Source organism: Malaclemys terrapin, chromosome 17 (genome assembly GCF_027887155.1).
Source record: "Malaclemys terrapin pileata isolate rMalTer1 chromosome 17, rMalTer1.hap1, whole genome shotgun sequence".
Classification (NCBI taxonomy): Eukaryota; Metazoa; Chordata; order Testudines; family Emydidae; genus Malaclemys; species Malaclemys terrapin.
In genome coordinates, this window is record NC_071521.1 from 20,266,968 (window position 1) to 20,291,470 (window position 24,503).

Consider the following 24,503-nt stretch of genomic DNA (forward strand, 5'->3'; position numbering starts at 1 on the left):
TTCATCTTCGTTCATTTCAAAGAAGGTTTGCATATGTTAGAGATTTAGAAGGGAAAATATTCTTTATTTTTAAAATTAGAGAAGTATCCAGGCCAGCGCAGTGCGGCTAGGCCATGCCTCCACTTCCTCGTTCATTCTGCTTGCAGTGCACGCCAGCACCATGCTAATGTTAAGCCAAGAATGTGCTGCTCCTAAATCCCGAGCAGCAGTGTTTGGCTAGGAATCGAGGAGAGCTCTTAAAATGCTTAGGGCACTTGCCACGTGCTCCATCAGAGCAGCTCCTTCACGGCTCCAGTTCCTGCTCCCTTTGAAAAGCCGAGTGGGACTCTTGTTTGTTGGTGATGAACAAGCTGAGAGTGGATCTCTTTCTGCTGTTGCCACCGGGCGAGCACTTCGCTCCTCTCTCCTGCTGGTCAGCTGTCATCTCACAGGACAGTTTAATCATGCAGGAGGCATGATCGACCAAAGCATGAGGCAGGGAGCCAGCTTTCTTCCATATCCTCCCGTCGGGATCATAGATGAACACGCCATCGTCTTTACTCATGCGTCGCAGCGATCCGCCTCCTGTGATATAGAGTCTAGAGTAGAGCACAGCGATGCTGAACTGGCAGCAGCCAAAGGGGGATAGTGTCAGCGTGGTCCACTGGTCAGTCATCGGGCAGTAATGTTCTGTCTCGTTCACTTGAATCCATTCCTCTGCCTGCAACGAACCAGATCACTGATTTGCTACATGACCGCTTGGGTGGATGGTACTGTAGCTCTGGACTTTTTCAATCTAACGATCCCCCACCCAATGAGTGATGCCAGTGTCTTAAGTCATGGTTAAAGGCAAATTGTGTTCTTAAATCATTTGCCCACCAGGGGGCTCAGGGGGCCTCATTCACAGTTGAAATGTAGCAGTTAATTTAAAAGCATCCTAAGAAACCCATGTGAAACACCCAAGTGGTATCAGAAAATGGCTCTGAAGAGGGGTCGTTCCTCTCTGGAAAATGGAGAAGGAATGCAGGGAAAAGCAAGTGCACCTAGGAGCGGAAAGAGCCCAAGGTCTGGTCTGTCCCCGTTAGATTTAAGGCACTGGGGGGAGCCCCTGAATGGTGGGTTGTGTTGTCATGTCATGGACAGCAGCCAAGGTGAAGCTTGGGGGAGAGGAGGGGTCATCCGCAGCTCCATCTCTATCAACCCATCCTCTACATCAAAGGCTCCAAGGGCCAGTGTTTTTACACCCACCGATTTAACCCACTTAGATACCTGGGTACCTGTCTGAATCTGCAGATCAGGCACCATGCTGGGATATGCAGGTGGCCAAAACTGAAGGCACAAAACCAGAGGGATCCAGTTAAAGGCAAGCCTGAAAAACTGCCCCACCACTAATGAGTTGTCGGTGTCAGTAATATCACAAACCATGTGTATCCTTATGCATTGAGCCTCTGCCTACGGAGCTGGAGGCAGAGTGCTTAGAACACCACAGGAGCTGTCGGTGCAGGATGGTGCATGGCCCGGAGCAGGGTTGCTTGTTACACATTGAATTCTCTTCCCTCCTGGAGGAGTGTGGAGACACTCAGAGAATCCTTTTGACAGGCAGGCTGCCGCAGGACAGCTAGTCTAAAAGAAAAGCCCTCACCTATATCAACCCCCTGCAGTGAGTAAAATGGAAAGAGCTTTAGAAACCTGATTTACTTGATAGTTCTCTCTCTTTTATGGCCCTCATTACCGTAGTATCTGAGTGCAGCACGATTGCTAATGTATTTATCCTCACGACATCCCTGGGGGGCAGGGCAGTGCTATTCTCCCCATTGTACAGATGGGGAACTGAGGCACAGAGAGACTTAGGCCTGGTCTACAGCTAAAAATGAGATTGAGCTAGCTCCATCGCTCAGGGCTGTAGAAACTTTGTGCCCTGTGTGATGTAGTTAGGTCGACCTGACCTCCACTGTCAACACAGCTAGGTGACAGCAGAATTCTTCTGTTGACATAGGTACCATCTCTCAGAAATGGACAAACCCCTTGCTTCAACGTAGGAACCATCTACGCCACAGCGGCACCCTAGCTGCAGCTCCCAGCTGTGCTCCTATAGCTGCTCTGGCGTAGGCGTGGGCTAAGTGACTTGTCCAAGGAAGTCTGTGACAGAGCAGGGACCTGAATCCAGGCTAGCTCCCTACCCACTGGACCATCCTTCCTCTCTCTGTTCTGCTTGCTTTCTGCATTTCTCTCGGCACGCATGAGGAGAATCGGCTTGTCCGTTTCACTCCTGCATAAGGATGCGACTGCAAAGGAATGATGATTTGGCTTTTAAAACATTTCCATTGCTGCTGTAAATATTCTTGATATTGGTAGTAACTAGGATTTGATTAGAACAGGGCAGCAACTCATGAAAACAATTGTATGGACCTAGGCATTTGCACAGGCTTATTGGCTTGTTCACCACTGCATTAGTACCCTGCAAGACTGAAATCCATTGAAATTAATGAAGTTTACAGTGTCATTAAACTAGAATAATACAGTCCTGCATCTGGGGCACCACCTGGCCATTTCTAAGAACAAATCCCAACTTACAGCATTTAAAGTCCTGCCTCCAATACAGAAGATCCTGTCTCCGACTGCAGCCATTCCATGGTCACACCGGGCGAAAGTCATGGCACGGTTAGCGATCCAGCGCCGGAGGCGAGGGAGGTAGCTGTATGTGTCCCTCAAGGTCTTGCCAGCAGAAAAGCCCCCTGGAGGAGAGAAGCGAGGAGAGAGTCCCTCTGCCCTGCTAAAGCTGTTCTCATCAGAGGCTCACAGCACTCTGCAAACAGGCATTAAGGGAGCCTTGCCAGCCATCCCTGCCTATGTCATGGTGAGGGGAAAGTGCTCCAGCTACATATGCAGCCTTGCCAAGGTGCTGTACCCTGAAGACCCAGCTGTCTCTCCTGTGGGGAGGGGCTTCCTCCCCAGAAAGGGCAGGACCTTGTTACAAGTGGCGTGTGCCAGATGAGCATCCAAAAGTCTGGAGGTTTTAAAATCAAACCTCTTGGATGTGAAAAGTGTCTCCTGCAAACAGGTTTTCCCCCCACGAGATTTTATGGTGGCACATGGGGTATTTCCAACCCAACCAGGAAGCAGGAACAGCCTCTCTTGAGGGATCTGCTTCCACCGGGCACCAGGACGTGCAGAGATGCACAAAAGTGGCTATTTAAAAAGAAATCTGTTGAAACATCTTTCAAGTTTCAAGTTTTGCCTGATTCTTGAATCTGAGCCCGTTCCTGTTCTCTAACCGTTCCCTGGCTCTAAGACACCCCTCGCGTGGGTCTCTCAGGGCTGCAGTAGACCAGCTTCCTCTCTGTGAGGCAGGAGGCTAGTATTTGACAGGCACACCCCTTCATGCTCACTGAACTGAAGAATGCAGACAGAGTCTCTGAGTTAAAGATAAGGGAGGACAGGAGGTCAAATGTGGCTGACACAACACTTAACTCCGGGTTTTCCAGATTGTGTGTAAACACTCTCCACCCCCACGCTGTCTGCTTGGATACAGCACGTTTTGTTTGAAGCTCTCATACCAGCACTGCGTGCGGAATTGTTCAGTATGACTGGACAGAGCTGTGGATAAGACCCCACGGGCTAGTACTGTGAATGGGATTATGTGATGGGGCTGCCTATGATAGCACGGGACTAGACTCAATGACCCAGTCCTATGTTCCTTTCTAACTTCAATGAGACATAACCATGGGCTGTCAGCACTTCACCGTGTTTTTAATGCATTCGTTCTCACGCCCACCCTGGGAGGGAGAGGAGCATCTTTATCCTCATTGGACAGATGGGAAACAGACACAGAGGCTAAGTGACTTGCCTAAGCTCCTGCAGGAAGTCTGTGGTGGAGCAAAGAATTGAATCCCAGTCTCTCAAGCCCAAGGCTAGTGCCCGAACCACTGGGCCATCCTTCCGACCTAGGTCAGCCGGTCACTCTGGCTGATCCAGGAGCCTGGCGCTGGAGCCAGGGTTCAAGAAGTGCCATTTCAGATGGGCTTTTATGCTTATTTGGACACTAAGGTAGAACTGATCTCAGCGTCTTACACTTCAGTGTCCTTCTCCTAAGATACCACAGTATAATTATATATTAAATGCACCATGCAAGTTGCACAGTTCAAATCAAGGAGGTCCGGGAACTCGATCCCAATGATCATTTCTAGCCTTAAAATTGATGAAAGTCAAAAACCAAAGGTTCCTACTGCAGTGTCAAATCATCTTATAGCGCACAAGCAATACCTTGAATGTCATTATGTTAATGATGCGCTTTCTTTTGACCTGAGACAGGACTAGCGCTGACTGTACGTTCTACTACGTGTCCAAGTTAGCAATTGCTGAAGGAACCCTTCATTTTTGTATTTCCGGATGTGTTTAACACATTGCGTTAGGTAGTGGTGTCCTAGGCGGGGCTGGTAGAATTGCCTATTATTGTGGGTGCCCAACACTTCCCATTGATAAGACTTGTTTATAACTTTGCCAGACGTTAAGTGGCTGAACTGAAATTTTTCCATGACAGGTGTCTGCCTCGGGCTGACCCTTTTTTTGGAAAATTCCAACCAGACCAGTGTAGCCGTTTCCACGATTGAGGCTAGGGGGAAACGCATTGTTTTGCCATGTTACAAAAAATTCCGGCAGCTTTTCCTTTGAAAAATTCTAGTGTCCCCATGCTTTGGGGCAGGGGATGAATGAGGCAGGGGGTCCTGTGGAAAAAATAATATGTGATCGTGTAATTAAAGAATGTATGGAAGTGCTTACGCACAGAGGGACTGAATTAGGGTTGCCCAGGCAACCTTAATTTCGGCATTTTCTAACTTGAGTGTTTGACTTTGCAACCTTCGTAACGTTCTTTTACCAGGGCGTGGGCGTGCAATTAGTAAATCATATTGCAATAGTGCCCACGGTCCGCATAAGGCCTGGGGCCTCATTGTGCCAGGCGCTGTACAGAAACATCAGATGGCCCTTGCCCTGAAGAACTTACACTTCAGTTACTTTCTGTGCTTGGTTGCCTAGGCTGAGCGCTCCAGAGCAGGGCAGGGGTGTTAGCCCCACATCTTCCATTCAAATGCACGTCACGTGTGTGGCTAAACATGCGGCGGTGCTTTGGAAATCTCACCCTCGTTTGCTTTCTTAAAGGAAAGCAGCTGGAACTTGGCCAAGACACCACGGTCAAAATTCCTGGTCTGACAAAACGTGCAACGGGATGTTTGACTGCAGCTGGCCAAGATCCTATTGTAAGTCTTCTCTGCAAGACGCTGCCCTCTGATGTAACAGCTGGCATTGGGTCAGGAGGAGGAGCACCACTTATTGATTCACCAGCCCCATACAGCACTATGGATTTCCCTGGTCAATCGCCCATCCAAGCACTGTCCTGGTCCAGTCTATCTTGACCGTAAGGTTACCGGTAAAAGCAAAGTAGCTACGTGAGTTCCAAGAGCAGCGTCACCTGAAATGTAGAGGATTCCCTTGTGGATGGTGCCTGCATGATCAGCCACTGGCACTGGGAAGGGAGCCGCGCACTCCCACGTGTTCTGCGCAGGCTGGTATGCTTCCATGGTGTTGGTGAGCCTCCCCAGGAGCGTCCCGCCGCCCACAGCCAGGATGCGATCAGACAGCACATCCGCGTGGAAGCGCGTTCTCCTCTCCAGCATGCTGGAGACCTGGAGCCATGACATGTCACGGGGATCAAAGCGGAACACCTAGGATCACAACAGAGGGAACAGTGGTCACTGCGCCAGGCAGTGAGCTAGCCAGGCTGGTGGGAGACAGGCCTGGCTTTAAGAACTGCTATGCACTGCACTCATTGGGCATGACTGCAATGGTGTAGACGTGCCTGATCTAGCTTTAATTGGCCTAGCCTGGGTACCAGAACAGTGAGGCTGCAGCTTCACGGGCTTTAATGTGGGTTGTACAAGACTGCCCAGAGCCCTGGATAATTCCTCGGGCAGCTGGCCCATGCCTAAGCCTGTGTTGCCACAGCGTCACTACTCCAATTCATAAGCTAGCTAGATTAGAATGAGCACAGTACGTCTACATGTGCTGCAGGCACACCCCGGGATTCCAGGGTAGCCCCCCTTTCAGCTGAGAGGGCTAATACAGCCCAGCCTGAATGGTTCCTTTAAATGGCACTTAGTGTGCCCCAAGTCTAAACAAACCTGTACAACTTCGTCTGCATACAGGACCGAAATGCTATAGAGCTTTTCTGAATGTGTGTGGGTAAGATCTACGCAACGCCCCCTCCACAAAGTTACATCTCGGGCCACAGCGAAAGCCGCGTGTGTTTCTTGAGCTACTTATTTAAACAGGGCAAGTGATAAGAACCTGGTACAAGGCTCTATGCTGTAGCATGACAGAGATGGGCTGTCTCGGGAATCCCACCTGAGCCATGGGAAACTACCACCGAGGGGGCTGTCAGAACAAGGCTTCCAGCTGGAAACCCGTGTGATCCTCCTTACGGAGCAGAACTTGGCTTGATCTACAGCATCCAGGCTGGCATGTTAATTCACTCCTGGTTGTTAACAACTCTCTGCTGAAGACACAGCACCGCTATCACCCTCTGTCCTCTTGCCACCACCTGACCAGCGCTTCGTCCCAGCCTGGTCTGAGGCTTCCCATCTCCTGGGCAGAGCTGACCCTTTTGGGTGGGGTTGAAGGGACTAGACCAGAAGAGCCTCTGGGATGCTGGTAGCACTGTGCTGCTTCCTGCAGCCTCCCTAATCCCCTAACCCCCCCACCCTCCCATTAAGTCTGATTGGAGGGCAGAGTTTGCCAGAGACCCTGGGGGGCAACCAGTTTGGGCTCTAAGCACAAAGTGACATTTAGCAAGTGGGGCGCTGAGCCCCACCTGCGCTAATACTCTCTAGCTAACCCCTGAAACAATGGTGTCTTACTTCCTAGGCAGGGGCAAGACATTGGAGCTGGGGCATGTACGGGGGAGGGGGGGAATATTCACCCTTTATGGGCAAGAGAAATGGAGGCGCTTCTTTTAAGGAGAGTCGAACTGTAACTCTTGCCCTTGCTAGAGCGATTTTTGCGGCAGAGGGGATGGTCTGAATATGATCCTGTTTCAGTGGGACTGGGTCAGGCAGCAGAGCTCAAAGGCCAGGAGGATTGATGCATGTGGGCCGGTGTTCTACTACTTCAGGTATTTGAGGTTGGCCTGGTTTGGGGCTGGCGTACAAGGGTTTCTGATGTGATCCACGGAAGTGGAATACATTAAACAGAGATGGAGAGTTTGACTGGCCTAACTTGTCTCCCAAAGGACGTGGTGGGAGCCCCGTCCCCAGAGGGATTTTAAAGCTGGACAGAGCACTAGGAAATACCTTGTAGGAGCAGACCTGCCCTGGGCAGCCTGGAGGAGATGACTCCGTTCCGATCTCAAACACGACTTCTCCTCTTATACCTCTCCAGGAGAGTGACGAGTGATTCAACCCGGTCATTACTCTGCAGCCATCCTGAGCAGTGCTGGGAACTGAGGGAGACCGTTCGCATGCCAGGCAGCTCTTCAGTCTCTGCAGGGCCATTTGTCTCTGCCGTGTTCAAGGCCAGCGCTTTCCAATGAACGTTAGGCAGCTAAATAAGGGGTCTGGGTTTTTTCCCCAGTTACGCTGGACACCTGCGACCCCCACTGACTTCAGTGAGAGTTGTGAAAGCTCAGCGCCTCTGAACATTGACTTTCGGTACCTAGTGGGGAAATTGGCCTTAGCTCTTCTGAGCCTGTGTGTGTACAGAACTCCCTTCGAGCACTTGATTCCCTCTAACCTAAAGCGCCTTACCTCGTTTGAAGGATGTTTCCCTGCGGGATCAAATCTGGACTGGCCGCCGATGACAAAGAGGAAGTTATTCATCACAGCTACACAGTGGTTGTAGACAGGTGTGGCGAGTTCACCTATCTTTCTCCATGCACTGCAGCTCTCATCTGCAGCCCACATGTCTCTGCAGACTCTGTTGTCCGTGGTTCTGCCACCAAGAATCAGCAGCATAGAGGAGCTGGAGCGGATGCTTGTGTGTTGAGTCTGCAGGACTGGCTGAGCATACAGCTGGGAGTGGTAGATTAGAGCCTCCTGGAGGTACCTATGGCACTCAGAGTCTGTCCTCATAATGGGTGTTTCCTGCACGTATCTCTGCAGATCCCGCAGAGGAATGAGAGGAAATCGGATTCGCCTTAAAATATCTGCCGCTCCTTTCAGCCTCGCGCTGTCATGCAGCAGCCAGCTTACAGCAGCATTGAATAGCTCCAGCTCGGTGCACCCGGCCATGTCTGTCTTGTCTAAGATTTCACACAGGGTCTCTTTGTCCAGCTCCTTCATGCACTGAGGGTCAGTCAGTATCTGTCTGTAGTGCTGCCCTACGTGGTACATGGCTTTCTGTCTCAACTCTTCTGGACCAAGCCTCCTAGCGATGTTGAGTGTGTCCAGGCAGTTCTTGTGATTCAGGCCGTCCTCCAGAAACTGAAAACACAGCTTGATCACTTCCCGGACGAGAAGGGTTTCTGCCGCCTTGAACGTCTCTTCGACGTTCTGTAGGGAGAGTTCCAGTTTGTTGGAGTAAATGAAGTTGAGAACATTCCTCAGCCCCCCAGCGCTGATGGCTTTCAGCTGCACGTTCGCATCGGGGCTCCCGGCACGGGACGAGTTTCCAACAAACAGGATCTTGCAGTAATTGCTCGCTGAAGCCAAAATGATCTTGTGCGCAGGAAAGCGAACCCCATCTGCCTCCAGCGTTACATCACACAGCGCGTTCTGTGAGCGGAGGCTGCATGCTCCGTCCAGGAGTTTAGCTAGGTATGTGTCCGATGTGAGAGATTGGCTCGGAGCGCTGAGCGACATCCCTTTGAAAGCTGCCTTGTGACCAGGAGAGGCGCAGGGATCTCTCTGCAGGTGTCTATAAGGAGTGACTCCTTCCCCCCATGTAGGGGTTTTCAGTGGAGCCTTCAGTCTCGCTCCTTGGGGAGCTGGGTCTGTCGGACTCTTCCGAATCCTGTCTTATAGTCGGCAGGAGCACCAAGTGCTGTGTGCTCAGCAGAGGAGACTAGCGGTATTATCACTGGCGTTCGTCTGTAGTGTTCCTTCTGGGCTACTCTATGAGCAGGTCACTTGAGTGGCAGGCAGCAAACAGTCCTTCCTTCTCTATCTGCCAATTATTCATCCACACAAAGGCGCCCAGTCTCCTCCAGCTCCCATGCTACGCCTGATTGACTTGTATTGGCCAGGTACTCGTTTTCATCTGGGCAAGTCTGGGCATGTCGCCCTCCCTTTTTCAATCCGTGATCAAACAAAGTTCTTTCTTTGCAGGGCTGGCATTGGCCAGTTTGCTTAAGTTGCTGTCTTGAAGCTGCAGTAAATACACCCTGGGGGGTGGACAGCCACTAGCCTTGTGCGGTTTGAGAATTCAGTTCGGGATAGTTTGTATGAGAGACTATACAACAGCTGAAGTGAGTTAGTCCGAGACTCACATAGGGCCGAGACCAGATCTGGAACGAGATGGGAGAGCTAAAGAGGCACAAAGACCCAGGGGGCCTGTTGCGGACGCTGGGTGTTGCAGAGAAGGGGATTCTCCCAAAGCCAACGAAGATATGGCGATGGTTTTGCTGATCTAATGACTAGGCAGGTGGAGAGCTGTGATCTTTACTACAGCCTGGCTCAGACTGGCACGCAGCCTTTTAGATCTATTACCCTGTCCACACCCCCTGATCTCCTTACGTCTTCTCGGGCTGGTCTCTCAGCTTGAGTTCTTTGGGGTCGCTCTGGGTAGCGCAGCCAGTGAGCTATCGGCAGCCCAGCTTAACTCTGTCTTTCTGCCTGACAGGAGTGTTCTACAACTCGACTGGGATGGCGCCGTGTTACGACATATACAAACAGTACAGAAAATGTTCTGACCCGACTGGCTGTGGCATCGGCCCAGATGCCGAGGCGTGGGACTATCAGGTACGCTGCTTGGAGGAATCAGTGGACTTTAATACAGATCCTCCCCCTTTCCATCTTGACAGTTCCCATTTCCATCACAGGCGTGTACCGAGATCAACTTAACCTTCAGCAGCAACAACGTGACCGACATGTTCCCTGAAATCCCGTTCACCGAGGCTATGAGACAGCAGTACTGCTTCAACAAATGGCTCGTGCACCCGCGAAGGGACTGGTTGCAAACAATGTTCTGGGGCAGCGGTAAGCTGCATGTTGCTGGTTATTCCTTTGCATCATCTGTGTATTTCCCCACCACGGTCCCTGCATTCTGGGCTGGAGAGCGGGATAGCATTAAGGGGAAGGGCTGGCTCAGTTATAATGAATATAAACACACATCACGGGTGGCAAGTGATTCGTACAGTTGCAGCTGTTCTCTTAGTTAAGGACTGCAGCCAAATCAAGCAGTCTCTAGTCTCTCCTCCCGTTTCCCTAATGCTCCCCCACTGCAACTTCCCTCTAGGACCATAACCCTGCCCTACCCTCTCCTGCCCCAACCCCCTCTCCCAACTCTGCCTCCTCCCTCCCTGTTGATTCTTGCACCAACACAGCAGACTGGCCCTAGTAAAGCGTGGAGGCCGGTCATGCTTGGGGTGGAGCTGGACATGCTTGGGGTGGAGCTGGCTTCTTTCTGGAAGAATGAGCAGCAATCTCTTCTTGGCACAGCTTCCTTTCCACCTCCCCCTCTGCGCATCTGCTCTTCATGCACCTCTTGTTAGAGGGGAGGTGGTGGCAGAGTCCAGGAGAAGCCTGGCTTTCTGTAATCAGTCCATACTGTACTTCACTTAAAAACAAGTGGAAAACCAAAGTGACTGCCAAGAATTTTTTTAATTTTCCACTGTCATTTGCACGCTCTGAAGCAGCTAAACAGGTTTTGGTAAATGGACAGGAGAGTAAAGGGACCCCTCAGATATCATCTGTATGAATTTCAGACCTGAAAGCTGGAAGCAACATCATATTTTCGAATGGAGACTTGGATCCATGGGCAGGCGGTGGCGTAAGTATCTACCTCGCTGTGGGCTGAGCACAGGTGTGAGAGACCCCAGTTCTTAACCTGGCTGACCTCACCCTTTCTGTCTAGTGTTAACAGTCCCCCTTAGGCTGCTTCATGGCAATGCCGGATGACTACAGAGCAGGCCGCAGTTGCTCATGTCCAGCCTGTTCAATAGGTATCTTTGCTCTGCTGCCCCTGGACACTGTGGCAAAGGGTACGTTAGTCTAGCAGGCAGGCTGCTGCTTTCTGCCAAAGAGGGGATTGGATTATATTGGCTGTGCTGCAGCAAAGCCCACTTTGTTTTAGACATAACAGCTCTTTGCACTAGCATCGGCTGGGGCAGAATTTGGTGAAGTAGAACTAGAACCAGCTGTGGCTGTAGCACCCCCCACTCCAGCTCCCGTTGCTCCACCTGCCGTTGGAAAGCCAACTTCTTCCCAGCAATAACACCCTAACTTCTAGTTGCTGAAGATCAGATTTGTGCAAACTAAAAATGAATTCATTCTTCCCAACAACCTGAGGCAGCTGTGGTAACGCCTGAAAGGCTCGTGGTTCTGGTCAGATCTGTTTTATTGGGGAAATAAGCCTGGCCACAAACGTTGATGCTTTTCACCTGTAATGGAGGGAAATGTCAATTTCATTTGAGAAAACACATTTGACTGAGGGGGAGGAAAACAAGGGCTTATGATGATCTTGACACACCTGTCCTGCTCATGACTATGTCAGGGGCCTGTTGCCCTTCCTGGCTCTGTCTTTAATTTTTAAAGCCCTTATTCAACACACTTGTCTGGTATAAGGAGTTTGACTTGCACATTTGATTGTTCCAGATAAAGAGTAACCTCAGTTCCTCACTAATTGCGATAACCATTAAGGGAGGCGCTCATCATCTGGATCTCCGGTATGTAGCCTGTAACCATAAGCCTTTGCTTACGGCCTCCCTGTTGGCCTGGGTGATCCCAGCAATGAAAACCACCAGTAGCCTCAGCAGGAGACAGCGCACCAAGCACCATGGGCACTAAGCTGCTGAAACGTTGCTTTGGAAGAAGAGCCATACCCTTACCCAACTCAGTGCCCTGCGCTCTGCCCCTCCTTGAGCATGGAAATGGTGTTTGGTTCATAGCTGCTGTTTTACAGAGTTCACTTGGTCTCATCACTGAGGAAGGGCCCTCTTGAGCAGGGCTTGTGCCAAGTTGTTCTCAGTGGAAGCTCCTTTCCAGAAAAGTGCTTTCTTTCTCCCCCGTAGGGCCAGCGCTCTGCCCCAGTAACCCGACAACCTATATGCAGTGCACACTGCAACATACCACCACTCAAGCTTTCCTTCCTTAGTTAGAAGCTGGTTGGCCTTGAGCACTGAGGACAGTAATGTGCCTTCCATCCTGAGCTACCCAAACTCAGGGAGAGCCCATTACTCCCGTTCCTGCAGGCATACTGACCACCTCCCCACTATTACTTTGGTTTGTACTGTAACTTATTTCTCAGGGTTACACACTACTCGAATGGTTTAAAGCTGCATCGTAGAATGGTAAGCAGGCGGTATGTCTACAACCTTGTTCTCCATGGCTGGAGCTATCCCCCACACAAGAGGGGAAGCCCTCCTCTGACAAATGTTTTATGTAAGGAAACTAGATCCTTTGCACCTCAGCTAGCTAGACTGTGACTCTTGAACATGGCTGCTATGGCCTCTGAGTAACTGTATGCTCATGCTGGGATATGGACAATTAACTCTTGTATATGCTTGGCATTCCCTACAGCGGCCATAATCCAGCTGATCCTCCATCTGTCACAGCTGCACGCAACCTCGAAGCAAGGATTATCCATAAGTGGGTGACGTCTGCTAGGATTGAGGGAGCCTGGGAGAAGATGTCTGCGGGTATATCACCCTAAAGATATCCATCCGGCCACCAGCAGGAATGTTGTGCTGCTAGTGCGTGTGCCAGAAAGCACGAGGGTGGCAGCCATAGGAGCTACTTGTGCACGGACCATCTGACAAATGTCAGTTCAAATGGCTCTACCGCGGTGATAAAAATTCACCTGTCAAGCGTCCTGTGAGTCAGTCAAGTCTGTCAAAAGAAAACGCGTAGGCCAAATCCATTGACTGAAGGCAACAGCACTTTGCACTAGTCACATGCTTACCTGCATTGTATCAAAGATGTGATTGTAATGGGAGAAGGAGAGAATAAAAGCTTGCCTGCAAGAGTTAGACCATTCCTCAGGAACTGGGTCATACTTCATGTACATGCTTTCCAGAATGGTAGAGGAAAGAATGTGCCCCTGCTGTGAGAGTGAGGTATGATTATTCACAGCCTACACCAATCTCCAGCGTTACACACAACCAGAGGACACATGTAGCTTATGTGCAGCTAGAAACAGTATGTCTTCAAAGAAATGCTTAAAAGGAGAAAGTTCTCTTGGGTGATTTGTGAAGAAGTAGAGGTAGGGTACTAGTTATGACTAGTGAGTTGTAGGGAAAATAAATAAATATATATAGAGAGATAGATAGATAGGTGATTGGTCAGCTATGGAGTAGAGACTGAAGTTTGGAGAGCACGTACCTTATCTAAGGTAATCCCAATGTGAACAGCTATTGTACAGGAAACATTAGCAGTGAATAAGTAGTCACATTTCCAATGATGACCCCTCCGTTTATTTCAAAATAAATTACAAGTTTATTAAAGTATGTGATAGAATTCCACGGGCTGGCTTTTGAATATAACCAAAGAGGATACAAAAAGGATATTTTTCTCTCACCCTGAGAGGTGAAATAAATTCATCTTTGCACATTAACAAGTAGACTCTTACCTACTGCAAATACTGTGTACCAATAAATACTAGCAAGACTGAAAAAATATTACATCTTAGTAATTAATTATATGCCTTAAGTAAAATGTATCACCTTACCATGATGGGGGGGGGTGGGGGGGGGAATGATCCCAGGCTCGTGTTACTGAGGTGGGTAAAGTACAGCACTTGTTCAGCTTCTTACCGTTGCTCAACTCAATGCTCAGTGTTGGTTAATATTTACACTGATGAATCTCTGCTTCCATCAGGCCTCAGGTGGTTCAGATAGATACTAGGGCCAGTCCTTGATGCTTTTTCACATGATTCAGAGCAGACCTTCCAGGCACTGGGAGTAAGTTTCCCACATAGAGCAAGGGTCACAGAGGTTAAAGCGGAAGCATTCCAGCAATTGGCAGGGTTCATAGTGCCCCATGAGAGGCGCGCTGAATGTCTCTATAGAGGAGAGCCGGGAAAGGAGTAAAGTCAACTCTCCCCCTCCCCCAATGGAATCCCCACCTCTAGCTCCCAAGATAAGCCAAGGCCAGGTGGCTGTCTCTCTTGGCAACCTTTTATCCTTGCTCTACTACAGGAATTGCTTCTTGATTACACGGCCTTGCTAGCACTCCCAGCTCCTGGAAAGCAGGAACCACGCAGAGACCATGCCCCTGATTAGGATCGGTCTTTGCCACATGATGCATTAACAAAGCAGCTAGGCGAGGTGTGAGCCACCTAGAAAGTACTCTAAGCTACAATCTTTGAGCCAGTGGTGGCCAGTGGCCTGCTCTCTGCCCTTTGGGTGACTTCCAACTTTCCACTCAGAGGAGGCAAGAGTTCTTTTTAACCCTCTTGCACCTCATGAAAGATTCTAAAATATGAAACTTAACAAGGAAAGTAGTTCTGCAGATTAGATTTGTTCCTCTTTAGAGGATAACGCCTGAAAGTGGCTAAAAAAGGAACATCAGTGAAGTATAGAAGAAATCAAATAGTAAAGGCTTTTAGATGATAGAGTGTGGGGATAAGTTAGATATATAGCAAGACAGAGGCAGAATTCAGCTTTCATCTTGTCAGAAGTAGCTCCATCAAATGGTGGGGGGCAGGGGGAGTGTCATGTTTCATAATCTGTTGCAGATTTCTGTGGCAGACAAATCTGACCCAGTTCAGCACAGATTTCCTTTATGGTTTTTAAACCTTGGGTAAGAGGACAGGGTATATAGTGAAAAAATCTAGTTATCAAGAACATCCTACAAAGTGGCAACTGGGATAGTCACAGCTATTGCAAGCCCATCCACCATTTCCTGGAAAAAGTTTCAGAGTAACTGGCTAAGAAAGGAAAGAACTAGGAATGTTTTCACAAGACATGAACTGACCAGCTGGTAAGAGGAGTAGACAGCTCCTCCCACTAACTCAGCCCAGCATGCTGGATTAAGACCTACAGCAGTGGCTTTGTTACCAAAAGGCTCATCATTCCACTGTATCATCACATACGACCATATGGAGCATAGGGGCAAGTTCCAGAAACAGTAAGAAATGCTGCCTCTGGTTACAGAATATAATAGCTTAACCCAGGGCTTGAAAAATCCACATACAAGTCAGAAACTTTCCCTGGGCAGCATTAAAGTTTGTGTCATCACTTCCAACAGTACTTAAGATTTCATTTAAAAAACTGACTTTTTAGTCCTTTGCAATCTGCCAATAACCTTCCAACAGTGAATAAATGCAGTATTTTCTTTGAGGCTGCAGCGTTTCTACTGCAGCTACGAGACTGCCAAGCAGCAATGTGAAACTAACTAGACTGGTCAGTTTCATTGCTGCTGTTCAGAATCCTGAGAGCAGCAAGGAAACTTGTCTTTCACTTCCAGGCTGCTTCTTGAGAAAGCTCACAGCAGGAGGAGTAAGTACTGTAGTCTCACAGGTGAAGAACCCAAAAAAGGGCTAGGCCAGCCTACAGTAGCAGAAACTTGCCTTCTCAACCCCTCATGACGGAGGCACGAGGAGAACGGAAGGCAAAGCTTCTTTCCCTCCCAGCAGTTGGAGAGGATGAGTGGAGCTTCAGATTTAATCTGACTCTTAACAGGACCATATAAAATATGGAGGAGGCCCAAGAGATTCCAGGCACAGCACCTTGGTAGAAATCCCCATACTTAAAGGGTGGCAGTGGGGTTGGGCTTCTCAAATGGGGGTTTCACTTCTGCCCCATATCAATCTTTCATATCTACTTTGGGCTAATAGAGAGATTTTTCCAAGCCCTCATTTAAACTCTGGTACCTAAATGAGACCCCACTACTAGCCTCACCCTGTCGGTGTGCAGTACTTCATGGCTGTGACCATACACAACAAACCAAGCAGTATTTATTCCTCAGTGGAGGCAGGCCCAAGTCCGAATGAATAGTCTGAGTGTGTGCACTTTGTTTGTTTTGTTAGAATTAGGCAAGGCACTCAAGCTCTTGGAAAGTAACCAGGGCAGCTCGCGGCAAAAGGGTCTTTAACATCACTGGATTAAATTATGGCCTTTCCACAACAATCCATTATTTGAGTATGGGAAGTGATTCAATGCATGGAGATGCCAAGTAGATGGATTATATTCACTGCACTTAAGGCTTTGGTTCAAAGGACCATACAGTACCTGAATGGAAACTTTCCAACCAAGAATGAGCACTGGTCCTATCATGCCTGGAAAGTAAGAGGATGTGCTGTGCCATCAAGGTGGAGTATTGTGCCTTTAAACTTCCCAGACCAATCAGAGGCAAGAAAGTATCTTTGAGGAGGCACAAAAGCAGGTCATGACATAAGCAATTAAAGCTTCCTCTTCAGCAGTCAGAAAGGGAGCAATCAGATCGCCAATTGTCAGACTATTTACATGTTTCAGGCATAATAAATGCTAGTTTCAAACTGACATTAGGTTTCTGTTCTACCCTGAGCAGAATGTTGACCAATATTAAACAAAACATTAAAAAAAGGTCAGATTTGACAAAAACCACCAGTTAGGGTAAGTTAATTTCCTAAGACAGCATGAAGCCAGAGAAGAAATAAATCAGACCAATAGCTTTGGAATAGAAATTTAGGATTGGGGGGGGGGGGGGGGAGAGAGATAATGTTTACTCCTCCCTCCACTTTATTCATTCAGAGTGAAATTCATCCCATATCCTTCTACTTCTATACTGAGCTCATGTGATATGGAAGGAATTGCAACACAATACACATGGAACCCTACAGTGCCATTTTTGCAGAGTCAAATGCTTCTAAGAGTGCAACTGCACTTTATGATCTTAACCCAGGGCTTAAGTGATACATAGAACCTTGCATATGCTCTCTGCACTAGGGTGTATATTCATCTCCTGAAAATTAACTCTTAAGCCCCCTTAAATACAACCAAGACACTCCGGAATTCTTATGAACCATGTAAAAATCAAGCAACAAAACAACTATTCAGCTTTAGGGTATGGCTTCTAAATTCCAATGTGCACTTAAGGGGGAGACCTTGTAAATTCCAAGATTACTAAAATTCTTGAATTTGTGGATCACTTAATTCTGCATTAACTAGTCATATCAGCAAATCCCCAACTCCCAGCATCAACAAACTTAAAAAAATGGTACCTCTCTCTCTCTATGTGTATGTGTGTGTGTATATATATAGATATAGATAGAGAGAGAGAGAGAGAGAAATATAATTTGCAGTAATTGTTTCTTCATTTCCATGTGCCATTATCAAGGAACGATAAGTACTGCCTAAAGATTTAAAAAGTGGTCCAAATAGTAATGTCCTACTCCAGCAAGACCAGGTCTGGCAAGACAAGTTATACAGACATTGATTACTTTACAAAACAGAAAGTTACATTTACTGTTAAATCCATAACTGAATTGCAATGGGTCAGCTTTATATTACCACTATTTCTCAGCCCCAAAATTAGAGTGGATTGTGCCTACACACGTACCTGTAACCTGTCTTCTCATTAATGAGACCTATGGGCATGGAAACTATGACAGGAAGAGAGACCATAAAATATAAGTGAACTAGCACTTTTCTCCCACAACTTGTTGGTGTTCACAGGACTGCATAAGTTAGCTACTTTCAAACTTCATGTGTCTTTCAAAAATTTGTTTCATTTTACTTTCGAAACTCATTTCCAGAAATAAAAATGCAAGACCCCCTAGACTCACAGAAGATACTTTTATACATAATCACCAGGTCTATTTTCTCCTCAAAGCACCCAAACAGCTCTCAGCAAGTCTACTAGCAGTATCAGTGAGAGGGGAGACCCTTTCAAGTAGGATCACATTCTGAATCCATGTCAGAAGACCCTCAGACCATCTGCATTTAATTCTACAGGGGAACATAACACTTTCAAGCAAGGTACTTCAAAGAAGAAAAAAAGAACTGAAAACCCCTCCTTGTTAATCCATAGCAAGACAAATAGTAGGAATTACTCTGCACAACAATGAGCCTCACTGATCCAACATAACATTTTTAAAATCCAAGATCTGAGAAAGCTGAGTTTGAATTACACCTAATGTGCTAACCAGCTTTTCTGTAGCTCAACCTCACAAAGCAGCTTTCAGTCAGAATACCTGAGACTAACTGATGCAAATATATATATATAAATGCATGTATGTATATTGTTTGCTTTTCACATTGTCTCCTGCATTCCTGCAGATAAGTTAAAAAAATTGCCATACATCTACAAAATTGATTACCACTTTGAGCTAAATCAGCAGCAAGTTCTGTACTCAATTTGCCACCGTTCATTCATTTTAGCCACAGCTCAGTAAAATTCAGATGCTGTACTATAGATGGTTTTGGAACATAAGCTTCTCTCTTCAAACAGAATGCTGCACAGCTCATTGATTTGGAACGAGATCGAAGTGTCAGCAATATTACTGACATCCCCATTTTTACTGGGACAAAGGTACAGATCTCTGTCTACCCCACATACCATATGGAGATATTACAGGCTCATACCATGGAATGAGCTGGAGTCAAACTTTTCAGTACGCCCTTCTCTCCAGAGACAATCCTGTGCTATAAGACAACTTGCTGCTGTCCTGAAATATAACCAAAATCTACAAAGAATGGCATGAGTGAGTCACTGGTTGCTCAGAGACCTATTAACATCAGGGTTCACACTGCAATTGCTTCCCCAACCTTGACGTCTGCATCAAATCCAGGCAAAGCAGTATAGTGTGCTCAGGTTGTCCATCCCCGAGCTAAAGCGCAGAGTTAGATTTAAGACTGACCGATTTCTCTAAATCAGAGATGCTTTTCCAATTTTTTTAAAAACCAAGAAAGGGTAAATAGAGCAATTCTCTGCTATCCCAGTTCAAACCCTGCACAGTAAAGTGACTCAAAGTAACAGCCCGCTGCCGAAGGTTCACATAGTACTTCTATGCTGGTGCCCAGATAGGAAGGGGATGAGCTTCTGTGTTAAATACATATTTGTCAAGGTTGATTAGGTCTACGTCATCCGAAAACAGCAGAAACATATACTTGAGTGTTTCCCCAAGAAAGAAGCTTTCCATCTTATCTCTTGGCTCTGGGTTACTGGGGTTCTGGACGTTGTTAATGGAAGTATAACCACCTGAAGGAACCTGTGCAAAAGACAATTAACAATTTTATATATTTCTATAAGCCAAAAAGAACTTGTGTTATCTACAAACTCCCAATTTTGATTAAAAAAAAAAAAAAGATGAAAATAAACATTAGAAAAGCAGGCAAAGCTTTCAAAATAATATTTTGCAACTTACATAAAGCATTTCAATTTTGAAGCATTACAAAACTCTTTACAAACTGATACACAAACTACATACAGTAAAATGAAGCCACATCACTGTGAAATGTTGCATGTTTAACAGCAGAAAGAAATGCTACAAGACAAGTGAAGAGGACAATGTCCCATCAAAACTGCAGAAGAAATTTGAGGTAATTACCAGGTTGCAATTGGTCAGGACAACAGGCTTAATACCTCTACTCTTGAGAAATGGTCATGAAAGATCCCATGGCCCTAAGCAGTCTGGACCATAATTGTATAGCTCATCCAAAAGCTACTTCTAGAAACACAGTGCTCCTCTACGGTTATGCTGGGGCATTGGCTCAACACAAACACAAAGGCCTGGTCTACACTGGGGCGGGGGAGAAATCGATCTAAGTTACACAACTTCAGCTATGTGAGTAACGTAGCTGAAGTCGACGTACTTAGATCGACTTTCCGTGGTGTCTTCACTGCGGTGAGTCGACTCTTGCCGCTCCTCCAACTCCACCTGCCCTCGCCAAGCTGGAGTACAGGAGTCCACGGGAGAGCGCTTGGGATCAATTTATAGCGTCTAGACAAGACACGATAAATTGATCCCCGCTGGATCGACCCGCTGCCCGCCGATCCAGCCGGTAGTGAAGACATACCCAAAGGGAAGAATGCCCCTACTGAGGCATTAACATGACTTCCTGCAGCACTCTCTTTTTTCCTTTGAAACCTTCCACCCAACTATTGTACCATTCCAGCAGCCAGATCTTGCTTAGTTTGTGAGATCTGACACGATCACAGCAGAAACTGGATGGTTTCAAGGCAGGTTCGGTGAAACTTTGCTGGACTAAAATTCATTTCTCAAATTATCTTTGTTAAAAGGTAAATTTTATAGGAGTGACATCCCATTTATGAAACACATTCTTTCATCAACATCACAACTCAGTTATACAATCTAATCATTTAACACAGCAGTTTTAAACTGGGGGGGGATCTGCAGCCCCCATGGAGGCTGTGGGGCCCACAGCTGGAGCCCTGAACCCCAAAACCCCACTGTGGGGCTGAAGCCCCGAGCACAGGGGCAGAGTTGGGGGAACAAAAGAGGCTCTTCCCCCGCAGCCCAAACTGTAATGCCTTCTCCAGAGTGGGGCAGTCCTGGGGACAGCTCCACCCCCCCACCCACTTCCTCTTCCCCAACTCCCGTAAAGCCCCGACCTGTGGCCAGGTCAGAGGCTGGAGCCAGGCAGAGTGGGGCAGCTGCTGCTCTGGCTGGTGCCATAGAGCGGACAGCCACAGCGTTCCTCCATCTCCTCCTGCTGGTGCCTGGGACTGCAGCTGCTTCTCAGCTCCCAGCCCCCTTTGACGGCTCATACAGACAGTAAGAGCCACCTCAGCAGGGGGACCCAGCTCTGGGGCCAGCAGAGCCCTCGGGGAGCAGTGACCCCACACACAGCCCCTAGCTACCCCTCTCCCTGCACCCCTTGTCTGCACACAGTCCCTCGCTACCCTTCTCCCTGCACCCTGAGCAGTTTTCATACGTTTAGAGCTGAACCTCCTGCCCCCTTTGAGTTATAATTTGTGGTTGCGCCCCATGCCGCACCCCTCCTCCCCCCCACAATCCAGACAGGCTGGATGGCCTGCTGAGGTGAGTAAGGGGGTGGAGGGAGCACTCCCTCCTTGGGCACTGCTGTGTGGCGCTGGCCTGAGCCCCACTGCCGCTCTCCCCCTCCCCCCCAAAATAGAAGTCAAACTATGTGTGGAGGCCAGAGCCCCAACTTCCCCAAACCCCACTGGGCCCTGGAGTTTTTATAGCATGTTGCGGGGGGGGTGTCTCAGAAAGAAAAAGGTTGAGAACCCCTGATTTAACAGACAATGGATACATATTCACAAGTATCTATTAAAGTATCTTGGCAGTTAAAGCAATTGATGCTTTGAAGTCAGTGAGTTACCATGAAGGTTTTTGTATTGGTATTTTGCACTAGAAAATCCTAGCCCCTTAGAAACTATAGCTGAAATTGCTAAAAGTAATGCTGAGACCCACTTGAAAAACAAACAAAACAAAACTTGTTTGGATATAGGTCAGCATTTTTGTCCTACTGACAATCCATCCCGGCAATTTAGAAAGTCTGCCCTCATCATAATTCTCTTATATATAGCTTTTATCAATATGATGAGAAGTCTTTTTCCTTAATGTGCTAAGTACTAAATGCACAAGCCTAAGTCCAGAGGCTTCAAGGCGCAGTACAGACTGTAATACTCTCTCAAGCTCTCAATGCTTTGTTTTACCTATTAGATATTTTTATGATTCTTGGAAGATGAGCCATTTCAGCTTTACTTTGGAAGTCCCTATACGCAGAACACTTTGCCTAGATACACTCCTGAGATATTACTGCTCAGCATGCCAGCCTTACCCGTGTATACTTATTGAAGCTCTGCAAGATCTCCCAGCCCCAGTCTTGGTATCTCTTATCCCCCGTGAATCTGTACAGGTAGAACAGACTTTCCACAGTTTCAGGTCGCAGCAGGTTGTGCCTATCTGCAGGCTGCAAAGAAGTAAAGATCATAATTCAGTCAGGGAGCAGGATACCTTAGCAGAGAGCAATTTGACTGTACCCTGCAGCTTCTTTGGTCCCTACTACGAAATGGGAGAATAACCGGGTAGGGAGTAATATTGCTGAAAAGGATCCAGGAGTTACAGTGGATCACAAATTGGCTATCAGTCAGCAGTGTAATGCAGTTGCAAAAAAAGGAGTGTCTTATATCAGAGACAGGAGGTAACTGTCCCACTCTACTCAGCGTTGGGGAGGCTTCAGCTAGAGTACTGGGGTCCAGTTCTCAGTGCCACACTTTAGGAAAGATGTGGGTAAACTGAAGAGTGAGTGTGTCCAGAGTAGAGCAACAAAAACAATAAAAGGTTTAAAAAAATGTGACCTATGAGGAAAGGTTAAAAAAAACTGGGCATGTTTTGTCTTGAGAAGATGACTGAGGCAGGACCTAATGGCTGTCTTCAAATCTGTTAAGGGCTGTCATAAAGAGAACTGTGATCAATTGTTCTCCATGTTCACTCAAGGTAGGATAAGAAATAATGGGCTTAATCTGCAGCAAGGGAGATTTAGGTTAGATATTAGGAGAAACTTTTTAACTCTAAGGGTAGTTAAGCTCTGGAATAGGTTTCCAAGAGAGGTTGTGGAATCCCTATCATGGGAGGTTTTAAAGAACAGGTGGGACAAACACCTGTCAAGGATGGTCTAGTTCAGAGGTAGGCAACCTATGGCACGTGTGCCGAAGGCGGCACGTGAGCTGATTTTCAGTGGCACACACACTGCCCGGGTCCTGGCCACCAGTCCAGGGGGACTCTGCATTTAATTTAAAGGAAGCTTCTTAAACATTTTAAAAACCTTATTTACTTTACATACAACAATAGTTTAATTATATATTATAGACTTATAGAAAGAAACCTTCTAAAAACATTAAAATGTATGACTGGCACGCAAAACCCTAAATCAGAGTGAATAAATGAAGACTCGGCACAGCACTTCTGAAAGGTTGCAGACCCCGGTCTGGTTTCTCTTGGCCCAGCCTCACCGCAGGGGACTGGACTTGACTTCTCAAGGTCCCATCCAACCCTGCGTGTTCAATTCTCCTCCACCACTCACACATGCCTCAAATACTTATATGCAAGTCAGCCTGTGAATGTTAAGAGATCATTCCAAAGTGTCAAGCCTAGGGAGTGTTTGCCCGAGGAGAGAGAGAGAGAGAGAGAGGAAGTTTACCCATCAAAACAAAGAGCGTCCTTCCCCAGGTGTAGAGATTCTATTGAGATTTTCATAGAAACAATGTGATATGTGCACAGAGCTATCCAAAGCAAGAGATACACAGATGTCAATTTGGAGTGATACTTGTAGGGCTGTTTACCTTGATCTCCACATCCTTGCGGTCCTTTTGTGCATGGAGATTGAAGTGTACAATCTCTGGGCTCAGGCCTGTCTCTACCTGAGCGTACATCTGGTAACAAGTTTCTATGAGGGCCTTGGCCAGCTCCATGTGATCAGCAGTCAGCCCATTGTGAGCTCCAAGAGCCAGTGTCCCAGGTAAGAAGCAAACTAGATGATCCTGCAAGACAAAAGCACCATCCACTGTGAGAGGTATTAAAACAAACAAGACTTTGACTTACCCTGTGGCAGTACAATAAGGATATAGAGCGCTTAAAGACCACAATTATTTGTTAAGCAGAAATGTAACATGACATGAGGCTGGCGCCGTTACTAAAGGAGACTCACTGTCAACTTGAAGTCACAAGATTTTGTAACTACTATTGATACTTATAACACCGTAAATTACTAAAACCAACAGAAGCTAGTGGAAAAAAATTCTCATCTTGTTCAGTTTACCAGCCTGGTGCATTTCGGAACACTTTGTGTAAAGTCAGTTTCTTTGTTACCCAGTACTGCGATTAGCAAGGGAGAAACTGAATGACCTTTAAAATCGATCAAGAGGGGAACCAAAAAAAACCTTACAAAATTAGTTTTAAAAGAATTCAGGAGATAGCATTTCAAGAGGGTTCTATCAGAAAGTGTCAATTTGAAAAAAACCCTCAATTTGATAGTGTCTCTAATATTTATATAGCACCCTAACTTTTCATGGTGCATTTTAAACATTTTAAATGGTCCAGACAGGTTAAAAGCTAAACTACTCAAAACACAAAAAGTAGACAAAAGAAAATGATAGGCAAGAGAAGGATGAGGGTTAAGATTAAAACTATGAACAGAAAGCAAATTTCATGAGCTCTGATATTTTGAAGCAGAGACTGAAGTAAAACAAAAGACAAAATAGAAATCAGCCATAGAAACCAAAGGTAACAGGTTTTGGGGAAGTATTTGAAGTTTAAATACAGATTATTCTGATAAATATAGATTAATATGAATATAACAGAGCAAGGGGTAAAGTTGAACATCCTCCCTACCACTTGAACTTTTAATTTTTTGTTATTATCCATTTGAGTGTCAGAAACACCTGATACTTTAAGTCAGGCATCCTGAG

The 24,503-nt window shown here is 47.0% G+C and overlaps 3 protein-coding genes across 3 annotated transcripts in view; 1 reads left to right on the forward strand and 2 right to left on the reverse strand.

Annotated features, from left to right (window-relative positions):
- Window positions 1-13,160, forward strand: part of DPP7 (dipeptidyl peptidase 7) — a 32,304-nt gene extending 19,144 nt beyond the window's left edge. Inside the window, exons 9-13 of the mRNA XM_054007317.1 lie at window positions 9,808-9,926; window positions 10,007-10,163; window positions 10,892-10,956; window positions 11,781-11,851; window positions 12,705-13,160. Coding sequence (XP_053863292.1) covers window positions 9,808-9,926; window positions 10,007-10,163; window positions 10,892-10,956; window positions 11,781-11,851; window positions 12,705-12,837 — 545 coding nt within the window. The 3' untranslated portion in view covers window positions 12,838-13,160. The remainder of the gene's footprint in view (window positions 1-9,807; window positions 9,927-10,006; window positions 10,164-10,891; window positions 10,957-11,780; window positions 11,852-12,704) is intronic.
- LOC128825155 (kelch-like protein 13) lies at window positions 52-9,801 on the reverse strand. The gene is made up of 4 exons (XM_054007316.1): window positions 7,776-9,801; window positions 5,447-5,699; window positions 2,554-2,714; window positions 52-700 (listed from the first exon to the last, which is right to left on the reverse strand). The coding sequence occupies exons 1-4, from the start codon at window positions 8,826-8,828 to the stop codon at window positions 284-286; spliced, it is 1,884 nt and encodes a 627-aa protein (XP_053863291.1). The 5' UTR covers window positions 8,829-9,801; the 3' UTR covers window positions 52-283.
- A 409-nt stretch (window positions 13,161-13,569) lies between the features above and the next one.
- MAN1B1 (mannosidase alpha class 1B member 1) overlaps window positions 13,570-24,503 on the reverse strand; it is a 31,255-nt gene continuing 20,321 nt past the window's right edge. The window contains exons 11-13 of the mRNA XM_054007315.1: window positions 23,379-23,576; window positions 21,875-22,006; window positions 13,570-19,314 (exon numbers count right to left, since the gene is read on the reverse strand). Coding sequence (XP_053863290.1) covers window positions 19,111-19,314; window positions 21,875-22,006; window positions 23,379-23,576 — 534 coding nt within the window. The 3' untranslated portion in view covers window positions 13,570-19,110. The remainder of the gene's footprint in view (window positions 19,315-21,874; window positions 22,007-23,378; window positions 23,577-24,503) is intronic.